Below are 13070 nucleotides of genomic sequence, written 5' to 3'. Positions count from 1 at the left end.
GCTGTGATGACCCTGTGGTTGAATAGCTGCTCGTCGCTAGCTGTCAAAATGAGCAATGGTCTATTGGGCAAGATACCAGAGGTGACTGGATCCTCGGCACATATCTTCAGGACAGAAGGGAAACAGGGACAATTGATGAGGGGTAAAAATGGTAATTTTGTGGATCAACTGAAGATGACAAATTTGCCCAATCAGGAAGGGGAATTGAAACGCCAAAGTTGGCTTTGAACCTTAGGGACCTTTAAGCATTGTGCTGCAACCAACTGAAATACCAAATTATCCTCAGCTCAAAATGAAACTTTTCAGTTAAATTCTCTTCAAAGCTAAGATATCTAGCTTTTTAAGAGGGTACCTACAACATTTCTGTTGCAAAAAGATTTTTTATCAATGTTTCCTACATATTTAATACTGAAGTAACACTGCTTTTAAACAGGTTCACAAGAAATCCGTACTTTTTTTCTTAACATTCACTTCTGTACAGGTGACCCAGACGAATGATGTCAGTGCAGTGGATGAAAATTAGCTCCTCCTTTACCCAATATTGGTATTAATCGCACCCGCATCAGATCTGGCACAGGTTGATGAAGGCCCCAAATAGCATTTCATAACCGGCAACCTCAGACAATCAGTGTTAGCTCATCCTAGTTGGCATTTGCATTGCCCAAACTGACCACCTCTTGGGGTAAGACTTTTGATTTTTTGCAAGTTGAGGCTGAACTGATGTCACCCTCTGTGAAGAAAGAGGAACCTGAAAATCTATAAAGCAGTTATTTCCATATTTCTTTCAATATTTCAATGCTCTGTAACAAGAAATATAAAATGACTGGTGTAATGTATGCTCTCAGGTTTGTAGAGCTATTGCATTGTGAGTGACTTAGCCAGTCACATGATGTTCACAAGAATCAATAAAACCCCAGTCAGTTGGGTCAAGGTCATCCATGATGAGGTATGCAGTTGTGAGCCTAGTGGATAAACTGGTAATGTGTAGTGTGATTGTTAAACCGTTGCTAATAAACTAATTAGTTCTTAATAGCAATTTGTTGTTATGAATTCTTAAACAAAGAACCCATAAAGCAAATATATTACAAATGCTACTTGAGCAGAAATGATTCTCTTCGAAACCAGCACATGGATGTCACATTTGTAATGTGCTCTTACCTCACAGATATCCTTTAAATGTTTAATGTAATCATTCTCGGTACTCATAATCTCACTGATGACATTGGTCCTCATCTGGTCTTTCTTTGACTGGCCTGTGGCCAGGCGGCGGTTGGCACTGTTGGCATCATCGGGTTTTCCGTCCTCGACCTTGACTGGATATTCTTCCATGGGTTCATCCTGGTTAACCCACAACTTTAGGAATAAAATAAAGGGCAGTTTTATACCCGACTTATAGTCCTTCCAACTGAAACTGTTCATCAAGTGATGAGTAAATGTTAACGGTGATGAGGGATTATCCCAGGATGGTGGTCCTGATAGATTCATTTCAAAACCTCTGTAACTTCCTCCAGCCCCAGTCCTAACCTCTGCATTGTTCTCTCTCTTCTGCATCACTCGTTTTCCCTTTCCCCCCACACGCCGCCCCGCCCCACCACCACTGTACCTTCAGCCAGTTAGGATCAATGTTCTGGAATTCCCTCCTTAAACCTCTCCACCGTCTTCTCCTCCTTAAGACCCTCCTTAAAACCTACCTCTCAAGCTTTAGGTCATCCCTCTAATATTATTTTCTTTGACTTGGCCTCCATTGTTTTTGATATACGCCTCAGCGAAGCATCTTCTGCTACATTTAATGGTATTATATAAATCGAAGTTCTGGTTCCATTACTTGTATGATGATGATCAATTAGTAACTACCTGAAGGAGAGAGTGACTCTACCAGTCATCAAAGTTGTTGCTTTTTTACTAGCTGCTCTATAACATGAGTTTGGACTCAGGACCATGCGTCACCTGTGTTTCTCCTTCAATTTGTGCTTGGCATTTGCTATGTGGCGTCATGATAAATAAATAGTGTGGCAACAAGGGCGGGTCAGAGACTGGGTATTCTGTAGCGAGTGTCTCACCTCCCAACTCCCCAAAGCCTTTCCACCATCTACAAGGCCCAAGACAGATGTGTTATGGAATACTCTCCACTTGCCTCCAACAACACTCAAGAAGCTCGACATCATCCAGGACAAAGCAGCCCACTTGATTGGCACCCCATCCTCCACCATAAACATTCACTCCCTCCACCACTGCCGTACCGTGGCTGCAGTGTGTACCATCTACAAGATGCACTGCAGAAACTTGCCAAGGCTTCTTCGGCAGCACCTCCCAAATACGCGGCCTCTACTACCTAGATGGACAAGGGCAGCAGGCGCATGGGAACACCATCACCTGCAAGTTCCCCTCCCAAGTTACACACCATCCTGACTTGGAAATATATCGGCGTTCTTTCATTGCTGGGTCAAAATCCTGGAACTCACTTCCTAACAGCACTGTGGGAGTTCCTTCACCACAAGGACTGCAGCAGTTCAAGAAGGCGACTCACCTTCTCAAGGGCAATTATGCTTCGGTAATAAATGTTGGCCTTGCAGGTGATACTCACATCCCAGGAATGAATTTTTTTTAAATGATGTTCTGTTTCTGTGGCATCCATAAATTGACTACAGTTTGAATCTTAATTCAAAGTTGCTAAATTCAAATTGAAATCATGCATAAAACCACCTCCTGTGCTATTTTGTTAAAATTGGTTAATTCAAACTACTGGATAATTAGATGTGTTTTCAAACAAAAAATACGGTTTGACTTAACCGGGATAGAGTGTAATGGCCATTGAGCAAGAGACTTAAGTTCATGATCTCACATTGGATAGTGCCACACAAGCTGTCTGCTCCCTGTAACCACTCATTTTAAAGCATAGAATACAGTAATATTAATGTACTGCTGTCATTTTATGACATGGAGGAATTATGGACAATTCTGTGGAATGTAACTACCGTTTTAAGAATAGCTTGCTCTTCTTCAACACCAGCCATTGCACAATAACCTGTTATAGATCACTCGCTGAAGACTTGCACGTTAACGTCTGGTAGTGAGTAAGACTGAAACCGAGTGTACATTTGGCAGCTTTTCAGGAAATGGCATTTAAGGGTAAATTCACTGAAGCCCCCAGTAGAGAACTCCACTTGGTCGGGGATAGAGTAACAATGCTGTAGCATTGATTCACGCTCCCTGCTGAGATTGCAGGATCAGTGAATTTACCCTTTCATTTTTTCTATTTTGACTATATGTACTAAAGATCTGCATACTCAAAAAGATGAATCTATATTTTTTCAGTGATTGACTTTCAAAACAACTATTTTTTGACGAGCACCAGTCATGCAATATCTTACATCTTAGGGTTTTACGTCAGTACCTTTATTGCAGTTTGATCTGCATTGTGCTGACTACATCAATAAGAAAATGGAAAATTGAATTAAATTTGGACTATTCAATGTAAGAAAGAGCAAAGAGCACTTGTGAAGCAGTGCTTTAGTGCTGCAGTCCTGTTGACATTGATAAGACACTTTTACGATGCCAATAAAACTGCTCAATTCAATTGCTTACCCCCCTCCCCCCCTCACCCCCCATCCATCCCCTACACAGCCAGTCTTCTTTCCTATATGGAATGGTCCTTACCCGCACGAAGCTGGCAGGGAACCAGCCTTCACTGTCCGCAATCCTCCCCCACCACCACTCCTTGTTGGTAGCATCCACTACTTCAATGACATCACCAGCTTTGAAGCCCAGCTCCTGGTCATCCATGGTGACATGGTCCCAGAGGGCCTCTGCATACACCACACTGCCATCGCTGATGAGCTGCAAGCAATCAGAAAAATCTTATTTCAATCACATTTCCAATGACGTATACAAATTTCAGCTTCCATCTTGAAATATTAAAAAAATCACATTGACTGATTGACGCTTGGAATTAAATTTTCAGATTTAATTTTAAACACTGAGCTGTTCCGTAGTGGTTTTAAAAAAAAAAAGTCGAGAGTCATGTGACCCATTTCAAGGAAAATGCTACCAGATGGCACATACCTGCGTGGAGCAGCACTGTAAGCACTCTGGATCGGATATCACTTTTAACTGGATTGCTGCCCCAGATCTAAGTGCGACAAGCTTCAGGAGAGGCTCGGCAGTACACGACTGAAATACGTGCTGCTAGGTAACTGAGCATGAACAGGCAGTGACTGACAACGCGCATGGGTTTATAATGCTAGGTAACCATGAGAGAAAAAGGCACACTGTAATTCTGAAAGAACTGTTACATAACACCAATTATTCTCTTTTAAAAATCCCAATACAGAACACATCAGCGTATAAATAAACATGGCAGCTGAAAAATCCAAATCCAAGTGCAATTTTCTTCAAACGGGAGAATTATCTCAATCAAATAGAAAATATATATTTTGAATAAAAGCAATGACTGCTAATGATGCTCTGTCAGTCTTGAGTCTATTTTCTGCTCATTGATGGTAGTAGCATCAAGCTGCCACCAGGGTTCCTCCTGTTTTAGTCTTCAATACTGAGAACTCAGTGGCCTGGAATTTGCAGTGGGTAATAACGGCGAACGAACAGCATTATTACCCCTTTGAAACTGACCGCAATTTCAGGATGTAGCGCATGCGCAGCTAAATGCGGAAATCCTGAAGTTGCGGTCAGTCGTTTACTACTACAACACAGGCAACGCTGTGACTCCCCCGCCCCACCCCCCACAGCCGGCAATCCGTGAAATCAGTGAAACCGACAAAAACTTGGGATTTTCCGTGGTAATATTGCTGTTAAATACCGTATGAAAAGTTAGGCCTCGTTGGATTAGGTGTAACTGAGGTTTTAACAGCGTATTGACTGCTAAACAAATGTTAAGGGCCTGGAAAACTAATTTTAATTTTGTGGAGTATCAAATTGCTCCATAAATGAAGAAAATTAAAAATTTTAGGAAACTTAAAAAAATATATATAATTTTTAAAAGTTCATCTTTATTTCAGGTTTACCTTTTCCCCATGTGAGAGCCCCAATCTTTGCTTTGCTCTCGATAACAATTTTTAAAAGTCTGAATAAAAACAGCTTCTTCACTTCCTGGTCTGTGAGAATTCTCATTGCGACTGGCTTCTTAGACAGCTTGTTGATGTGACAGCAGCTCGCATTAGGAGTTTCCACCATTCTACATTGATCTCACTTATGCAGCGAGAAAGTCAAACTTCTCCCCACGGAGATCGAGTGTTATTTGTGGGCAGCTTTCTGCGAGGCCAGCGGCAAACGCTTTTGCTTTGCTGCTGACCGCAAATTTCGGGCCAGTGTGATTGGAGAATGGGTTGCATTGGGGAGGAGTGACTGACCCATCACTTAATTTTCTCCATTGACTTTCAACCAAGTTAATACCAACAAATCACCACACAATATCCACCACCAAATGGCTAGTGTTAACACGGCCTGGAGGTGGGTACCTCGTGTAGCAGGAAATGATGCAGCTCTAGAAATTGGAGTCTCAAAGAACACCCAATATCACACAAACTGCTCTGTCAAGGTATTAGGAAAGGTGTACATTGGAAAGAATATCTCAGTTTCAGATTTAAATTGCTACCTGCTGACAACTTTTCCATTATTAATCAGAAATGAGATAGATGGAGTGCATGTTTTATGGAAAGTTACAAATAATATTTGGAAATACATAAACTAATTTCTACAGGCTTCTGTGACAAATAAGCTGATAGTATATTGCCAAAGTTATTATGTACAAATAAAAACTTGATTTGGGGCTTGGTTGTCCGATGAACTAATGAATTGGTCAGGTTGGTATGAAGAAGAGGTATTAATGAACAATTATAGTATTGTCACATCTCCAATCACATCTGCTTTTAAACTTTAATGTAAAAAATATATAATGTAAAAAATAACTTTAAAAGTAAAACCTTGTTACACATGTTAGCAGCTCGAGCATCTGCTGCAGCAGAACTTCTCTCTAATGACCAACACGTCAAAGAGGTAGAAGGGTGGCTTGGGCACGCAGCATAATGTGCGCCGACACCCTTTAAATTTAACCTGCAATTGCTGACAGTCTTAGTGCAACTTAGTCATGTAAACTCCCATGAGAAAAGAAGCTCCTCAGAAAGAGTATGATTGAAGGATGTGTAGTCACTAAAGATTTTACAGAGGTTTAACGTTTGAACTACAAAAAGATGTGAGAGATAATTTCATCAGATTTGCAATAATCTATTCATCCAGACCACAACTTGTTGACATGTAACGAGTCGTGCAGATAGACAACAATAGGCATATGATAAGCATAGCAGGACTCGAGGGAAATGAGTCTGAAACACTCTTCACTGTATGGTTCAGTACATGAATATAAAATCACTTTCCACTGCTCTTTCAATAATGCCCAACCCACACATGCACAACACAAAAGCAAAATACTGCAGATGCTGGAAATCTCAAATTATAAAAAGAGAAAATGCTGGAAACACTCAGCAGGTCAGGTAGCCTGTGTGGAGAGAGAAACAGAGTTAACGTTTCAGGTCGATGAGCTTTCGTCAGAACTGGCTGAAGTTAGAAATGTAATAGGTTTTAAGCAAGGGCAGAGATAGGGATGGGGGAAGGAAAGAACAAAATAGGGTGAAAGGCAGGAATGATTAAATGACAAAAGGGATGATGGCAAAAGAAGGTGGTAATGGGACAAATAAAGAAACAAAATATGGGTCTGGAGGAGATGTAAATAGCAACAGCAGAACCATTACCAGTCCAAAAACTTGGGAGCAGTGGTTATGATCTGAAATTGTTGAACTTAATGTTGAGCCTGGAAGGTTGTAAAGTGTCTAATCGAAAGATTGAAAATGCTTAAACCACGCTTGATTGGCGGAATGTTGCATTTCCAGGAAGCGGTATTAGGCGCATGCGTTACCAAAACAACCAGGTGCTATTGTGATATCTAGAATGTGTGCTCAAAGTTGCTTCTTTCAATAACTAGAAAGATTATTGTCAAATGAGCAGGCTGGATCAAACCAAAGCAGAAGCCATAATAACCACAGCAATCGTTAAATAGTGACTTGAGTACAAGGGGCCGAAATTGTTCCCCGCTGAAAATGCGGCGCACTTACCATTTTTCAACTGTTTTTACCGCAGCGGTAGATGTGGTGGCCTCTTGCGTAAAATTCCACTCATTGCCTTTTTGTTTCGAGTGGAAGTCGCTCATAATGGGGGCGGAAGTGGGGCAGCGGGCGGAGCGTTCGCCGCTGTCACTCATCAGCATAGCGCTGATGACATCATCATGCTGCCGTGTCACCACGTCTCTCCCCTTCACTTAAAGGGGAGAGCCACTGAGAGCTCTGCGATTATTTTAGTTAGGTTCACTGGGCCACCAGAGAGGGTTTCAGCCAGGTCTGGCAGCCTGGCGCACACAAGGGGGTGGCAGGCTGGCTGTTGGCTGCCTGGCCGAACCTGGGAGCATAATTGTTGGCCCAACATGGCAGTCGGCCGGAAAAAAAAGATGGCGGCCGCGGCAGTAGGTCCTCCCCTTTAATGGCGGCTGCACCGCCATTTTACAAGCTCTCCAAGCACAGTGCACCGATAGAAAAAGCTGTCGGTGGCACCGAGTGGCAGGAACAAGATTTTCAGCGGGAATTTCATGTTCGAGGGGGCACTTCGACGGTGCGCGCTCTGATGGTGCACTTTGGATGGATCGGCAGCAGCGGAGCGGTTGTGGGGGGAGTGGGTCACCGCAGGAGAGCAATTTTCAAAATGACGATTTCCGGCAGTAACCGGCCTGAAGGGAAGGGGGAATTTCGTCCCCCAAAGATCACAAGAGAGAAATTCTGAGCCCTCTGCTCATGGGATGCTAGATTTCTGCCACTAGGGGCAGACCTCGTTCTCCGCTAAATATAGGATCACCAGCTCTTTCACCTTCCCACTGCCGGCATTTCAGATAAACTTGATTGCTGCAAATGCAGGTTCATACAAAACAGCCCGCCGTCAAGAAACAGAATTAGAGAAACCAGAACCTTCGGCAAATCAAGTGCAGAAATGACAGTGGAATCATTAGCAACACAAAGCAAGGATATATGACAATGATCCTTCACAATGTCTACACGATTAAGCAGTTTTAAATTTGAAAAAAGGAAAATAAGATTCTTACTTATTTTCACCTGTTCAGAACCACCGTAGGATCTCTGCTCCGTATTCAAAAGCATGTAAAAATAGAAACCACAGCGTTCTTCGGCATGAGCTAGTAAGAGATGTTCCATGCGTCTCCAATTTGTTCCAAATGGGTTCTGAGAAATTCTGTTTATTGTTGCTGAGGAGCATTTCAGAGAGGGAAACATACAGTGGAAAATATGTCTGTTCGCAACTGGCAATGCCCCTGTCGGCCTCAGAGGAATCAAAACAGAGAAACCATTCAGGGCTGTGACAATGATTTGACATTCTTTTATAGTAAAATCATTTGGCATCATCAGAATTAAGTGCCTGGCGCTGGTTCAAGAAAGGAAAGGTTAACGCTTAAAGGACATCAAAAAGAAACAAACCACTCAAAGTGTTTCTGGCCAAAGCTCCAATCCAAAATATTCCAATGGTGTCCCATTCACATATTCTTAAAGATCGCGTACTTAGTCAGTCGGTTGTGGGTTCAAGTCCCACTCCAGAGACTTGAGCACAAAAATTTAGGCTGATGCTCCAGTGCAGTGCTGTGCAAGTGCTGCACTGGCTGATGTGCTGTCCTTCAGATGAGATGTTAAAACTGAGGCCCCGTCCACCCACTTAGGTGGATGTAAAAGATCCCATGGCACTATTCGAAGAAGAGCAGGGGAGTTGTCCCCGGTGTCCTGGCCAATATTTATCCCTCAATCAACATCACGAAAACAGATTATTACATTGTTACATTGCTGTTTGTGGGACCTTGCTGTGCATAAATTAGCTGCCACGTTTCCTACATTACAAAAGTGACGACACCTCAAAAGTACTTAATTGGGTGTAAAGTGCTATGGGGTGTCCTGAGTTTGTGATAAGCGCTATATAAATGCATTTTTCTTTCTTTTACTTGACTTTTTTGTTGAAAGGAAGAATAAAATCTTGCGGATCTTAATTAGCATATGAGGCCCTGCTATTTCTCAACAATGAAGATATGAAGGTACAATAGAAAGTAGGAGATTTATCAATTACATATGTTTGCATTAATTATGGATGACATTCAATCAGAGGCATTGAGATTGCTAATGAAAATATGACATTTGCAGTTTAAAGGAATAACAATTCTGTTTGGGACAGACATAGAATCATTGGGCCCAAGTTTCCACATGATTTGCGCCTGATTTTTAGGAGCAACTGGTGGAGAACGGACTATCTTAGAAATCGCAATTCTCCACATTTTTTTTTCTGCAGTTCTAGTCAGGTAGAACAGTTCTACTTTGGAACAGAATTTTTTTCTTCAAAAGGGGGGTGTCCGGCCACTGACGCCTGATTTCAAAGTTTCCACAGTGAAAACGTACTCCAAACTAAGTTAGAATGGAGCAAGTGAAGATTTTTGTAGAACTGAAAAAACCTGTTCTACACATTCAAAAATCAGGCGCAGGTTACAAATTAGGCGTCCAGAACGAGGTGGGAGGGAGGGGGGGGGGAAGGGAAGTCATTAAATTCTACAATAAATCCTTATTTATACTTCTACAAATATTATACAAATAAATCCAACCTGAATAAACATTTATAAGCCAAGAAAAGATTAAATAAACCATCTTCCTACCTGTGTGAAAGTGCTTCAGGCAGGGAGAATGCTGCAGTCAGCCTGAGGCGCCCGTTCTTCCCGCGGGGGGGGGGGAATTAAACAGCCGTTTCGTTCCCGTGGAAGGGGGGGGGGGGAAGGAGACAGTGAGAAGGGTAGCCTCAGTGCTGATGTGCTGATGGCAATGTGCTTTTATTAAAAAATGTTCAAAAATTAAACAGCTACAAAGAACTACAAAAATGGCCGAGTGCCAATGTTTTTTTCACACTGAGCATGCGTGAACGCTCCAACGCGCACGCGCAGCGTTGCCGGCAGGAAAAAAACTAATTTAAATAGTACCCGCCCCCTCCCACTTACAAAATCGGTGCGAGTGTAGGCTCCGCCCCCCTGGGCGCCGCGCCAGGCAGACAAGGAGCTGCAGGGCGCTCCAGAATCGCGAGGTTTTTTTTAGGCGCCGTTTTAGGCGCGAAAAACGGGCGCCCAGCTCGGAGGGGCGCCCGTTTTTTATCGTGTGGAAACTTGGGCCCATTATTCTGTGAAGCAGATCTGATCCTTCATTTCAGTACTGTATATTCTAAAACCTGTACTTTATCTTGTTTTTCTGACTTTTTTTCAAAAGGCCTAATATATGTTTTAAAACATTTCAAATTCAGTTAGGATTTGCTTCACAAAGTTCAATTGAATCTTATATTGCAGGTCATTATTTACAAGGGTGAGCAATTGAAATTGGAGGTGCTGAGGGACAGGGAACCAGCTAATATAGGTCAGGGAGCACAGGGGTGATGGATGAGCGGAGCTTGGTGCAGGATAGGACACAGGAGCTGAGCTCTGGATGAGCTGAAGTTTGCAGTGCCTGGAGAATGGGAGTGCAGCACAAGAGAGTATTGTAATAGTCGAGTTTGGAGGTGACAAAGGCATGGATGAGACGTTAAGCAGCAGATGGGCTGAGACAGGAGTGCAGGAGGGTGATGTTCTGGAGGTGGAATAGGCAGTCTTTGTGATGCCAAGGATATGGGCTCAGAAGCTCAGCTTGCCTCGGTTGCAAACAGTCTCGTTCGATGTGAGACCATGGATGTGGAGGCCGATGGAATCAATGGCAAGGTATGGAGTTTGTGCCAGGAACTGAAGATGATATTCCCAAACTGGAGGAAATTGCAGTTCATCCAGCAATGGATGTCGAAAAAGCAGTCTGACAGCACAGAGGCAGGTGCTGGAAAGGTAGAATTGGGTGTCCTCAGCGCATGTGTGGAAGCTGACCCCATGTCTATGTGCAGCTTGCAGATGAGCAGCAGGAGAAAGGCCAGGATAGATCCTTGAGGGACTCCAGAGGTAATGTTGTGGGGCTGGGAAGATAGAAAAAGGAGTTACACCCTCAAAAACAACTCGCCAATTTTATAACTATTCCTTTGAAAACTAGTTCATATTTCATAACAATAGACTTTCGTAATTCACTAAATGCCTACAATGAGTCGCAATGAATTTCGTCCCCTCCGGGGCACAACAGACATGATTTTTGCAGCGCGACAGCTGCAGGAAAAATGCAGGGAACAGCACCAGCCCTTATACATGGCCTTCTTCGACCTTACAAAGGCCTTTGACACTGTCAACCACGAGGAACTATGGAGCGTCCTCCTCCGTTTCGGATGCCCCCTAAAGTACGTCACCATCCTCCGCCTGCTCCACGATGACATGCAGGCCGTGATCCTTACCAACGGATCCATCACAGACCCAATTGACATCCGGACCGGAGTCAAGCAGGGCTGCGTCATCGCCCCAACCCTCTTCTCAATCTTCCTCGCTGCCATGCTCCATCTCACAGTTGATAAGCTCCCGCTGGAGTGGAACTAAACTACAGAACCAGTGGGAAGCTGTTCAACCTTCACCACCTCCAGGCCAGGTCCAAGATCACTCCAACGTCAGTCGTCAAGCTACAGTACGTGGACGACGCCTGCATCTGTGCACAGACAGAGGCTGATCTCCAGGACATAGTCGACGTATTTACCGAGGCATATGAAAGCATGGGCCTTACGCTAAACATCAGTAAGACAAAGGTCCTCCACTAGTCTGTCCTCGCCGCACAGCACTGCCCCGAGACATCAAGATTCATGCGCGGCCCTAGACAACATGGACCACTTCCCTTATCTCGGAAGCCTCCTATCAACAAGAGCAGGCATTGACGATGAGATCCAACACCACCTCCAGTGCGCCAATGCAGCCTTCGGCCGCCTAAGGGAAAGACTGTTTGAAGACCAGGCCCTCAAAACTGTCACCAAGCTCATGGTCTACAGGGCTGTAGTAATACCCGTCCTCCTGTATGGCTCAGAGACGTGGACCATGTACAGTAGACACCTCAAGTCGCTGGAGAAATACCACCAGCGATGTCTCCGCAAGATCCTACAAATCCCCTGGGAGGAATGACGCACAAACATTAGCGTCCTCGACCAGGCCAACATCCCCAGCATTGAAGCACTGACCACACTTGATCAGCTCTGTTGGGCAGGCCACATTGTTCACATGCAAGACACGAGACTCCCAAAGCAAGCGCTCTACTCAGAACTCGTCCACGGCAAATGAGCCAACGGTGGGCAGAGGAAACGTTATAAGGACACCCTCAAAGCCTCCCTGATAAAGTGCGAAATTCCCACTGACACCTGGGAGTCCCTGGCCACAGACCGCCCTAAGTGGAGGAAGTGCATCCGGGAGGGTGCTGAGCTCCTCGAGTATCGTCGCCAAGAACATGCAAAAATCAAGCGCAGGCAGCGGAAGGAGCGTGCGGCAAACCAGTCTCCCCGCCTACCCTTCACTTCAACCACTGTCTGTCCCACCTGTGACAGGGACTGTGGTTCTCGTATTGGACTGTACAGCCACCTAAGAACTCATGTTAAGAGTGGAAGCAAGTCTTCCTCGAGTCCGAGGGACTGCCGATGATGATGATGAAACACCTTGTGGTCAAAAGAATTCTCCTGTATAATTCTTGTGGGTATTACATGCTAGCCAAAGAGATGGTCCTGAAAAATATATTAAGCTGTGAAAGGGTTAATCTCTCAGTACCCCTTACTGTTTATGCTAACCTGTGATGATTAGATGTGATGAGACACCCATCTATGAAAGCAACAATAATGTCTGACCGTATGGATTAGTAGAAAGGCAGCATAAAGAGGATCGCCGACTGCTGTGCCTCGGATTCCGCCGAGCAACTCAAAGACTGATAATTCCTTGACCGTTCCTTATCCTTCACCATGGAGCAACTTCCTCAGTCATGAAGCAGCCCTGCAAATTAATGCAGCAACTTTCTGCTGATTCGACCAGTTTTGCAGTGCCGCTAGCAGATTGAGAG

At 44.1% G+C, this 13070-nt stretch overlaps 1 protein-coding gene across 3 annotated transcripts in view; it reads right to left on the bottom strand.

Annotated features, from left to right (window-relative positions):
- arhgef4 (Rho guanine nucleotide exchange factor (GEF) 4) overlaps positions 1–13070 on the bottom strand; it is a 401442-nt gene that overhangs the window by 36953 nt on the left and 351419 nt on the right. For all 3 annotated transcript variants that reach the window (XM_070883351.1, XM_070883348.1, XM_070883350.1), the window contains 2 exons: positions 3658–3837; positions 1159–1353 (listed from right to left, as the gene is read on the bottom strand). In XM_070883351.1, the coding sequence (XP_070739452.1) occupies positions 1159–1353; positions 3658–3837 (375 nt within the window). The remainder of the gene's footprint in view (positions 1–1158; positions 1354–3657; positions 3838–13070) is intronic.

The sequence above is a fragment of the Pristiophorus japonicus genome, chromosome 6, assembly GCF_044704955.1.
Source record: "Pristiophorus japonicus isolate sPriJap1 chromosome 6, sPriJap1.hap1, whole genome shotgun sequence".
NCBI classification, from domain to species: Eukaryota; Metazoa; Chordata; class Chondrichthyes; family Pristiophoridae; genus Pristiophorus; species Pristiophorus japonicus.
The sequence above is the reverse complement of the archived record's forward strand: the minus strand, read 5'-3'. Positions and strand labels throughout refer to the sequence as shown.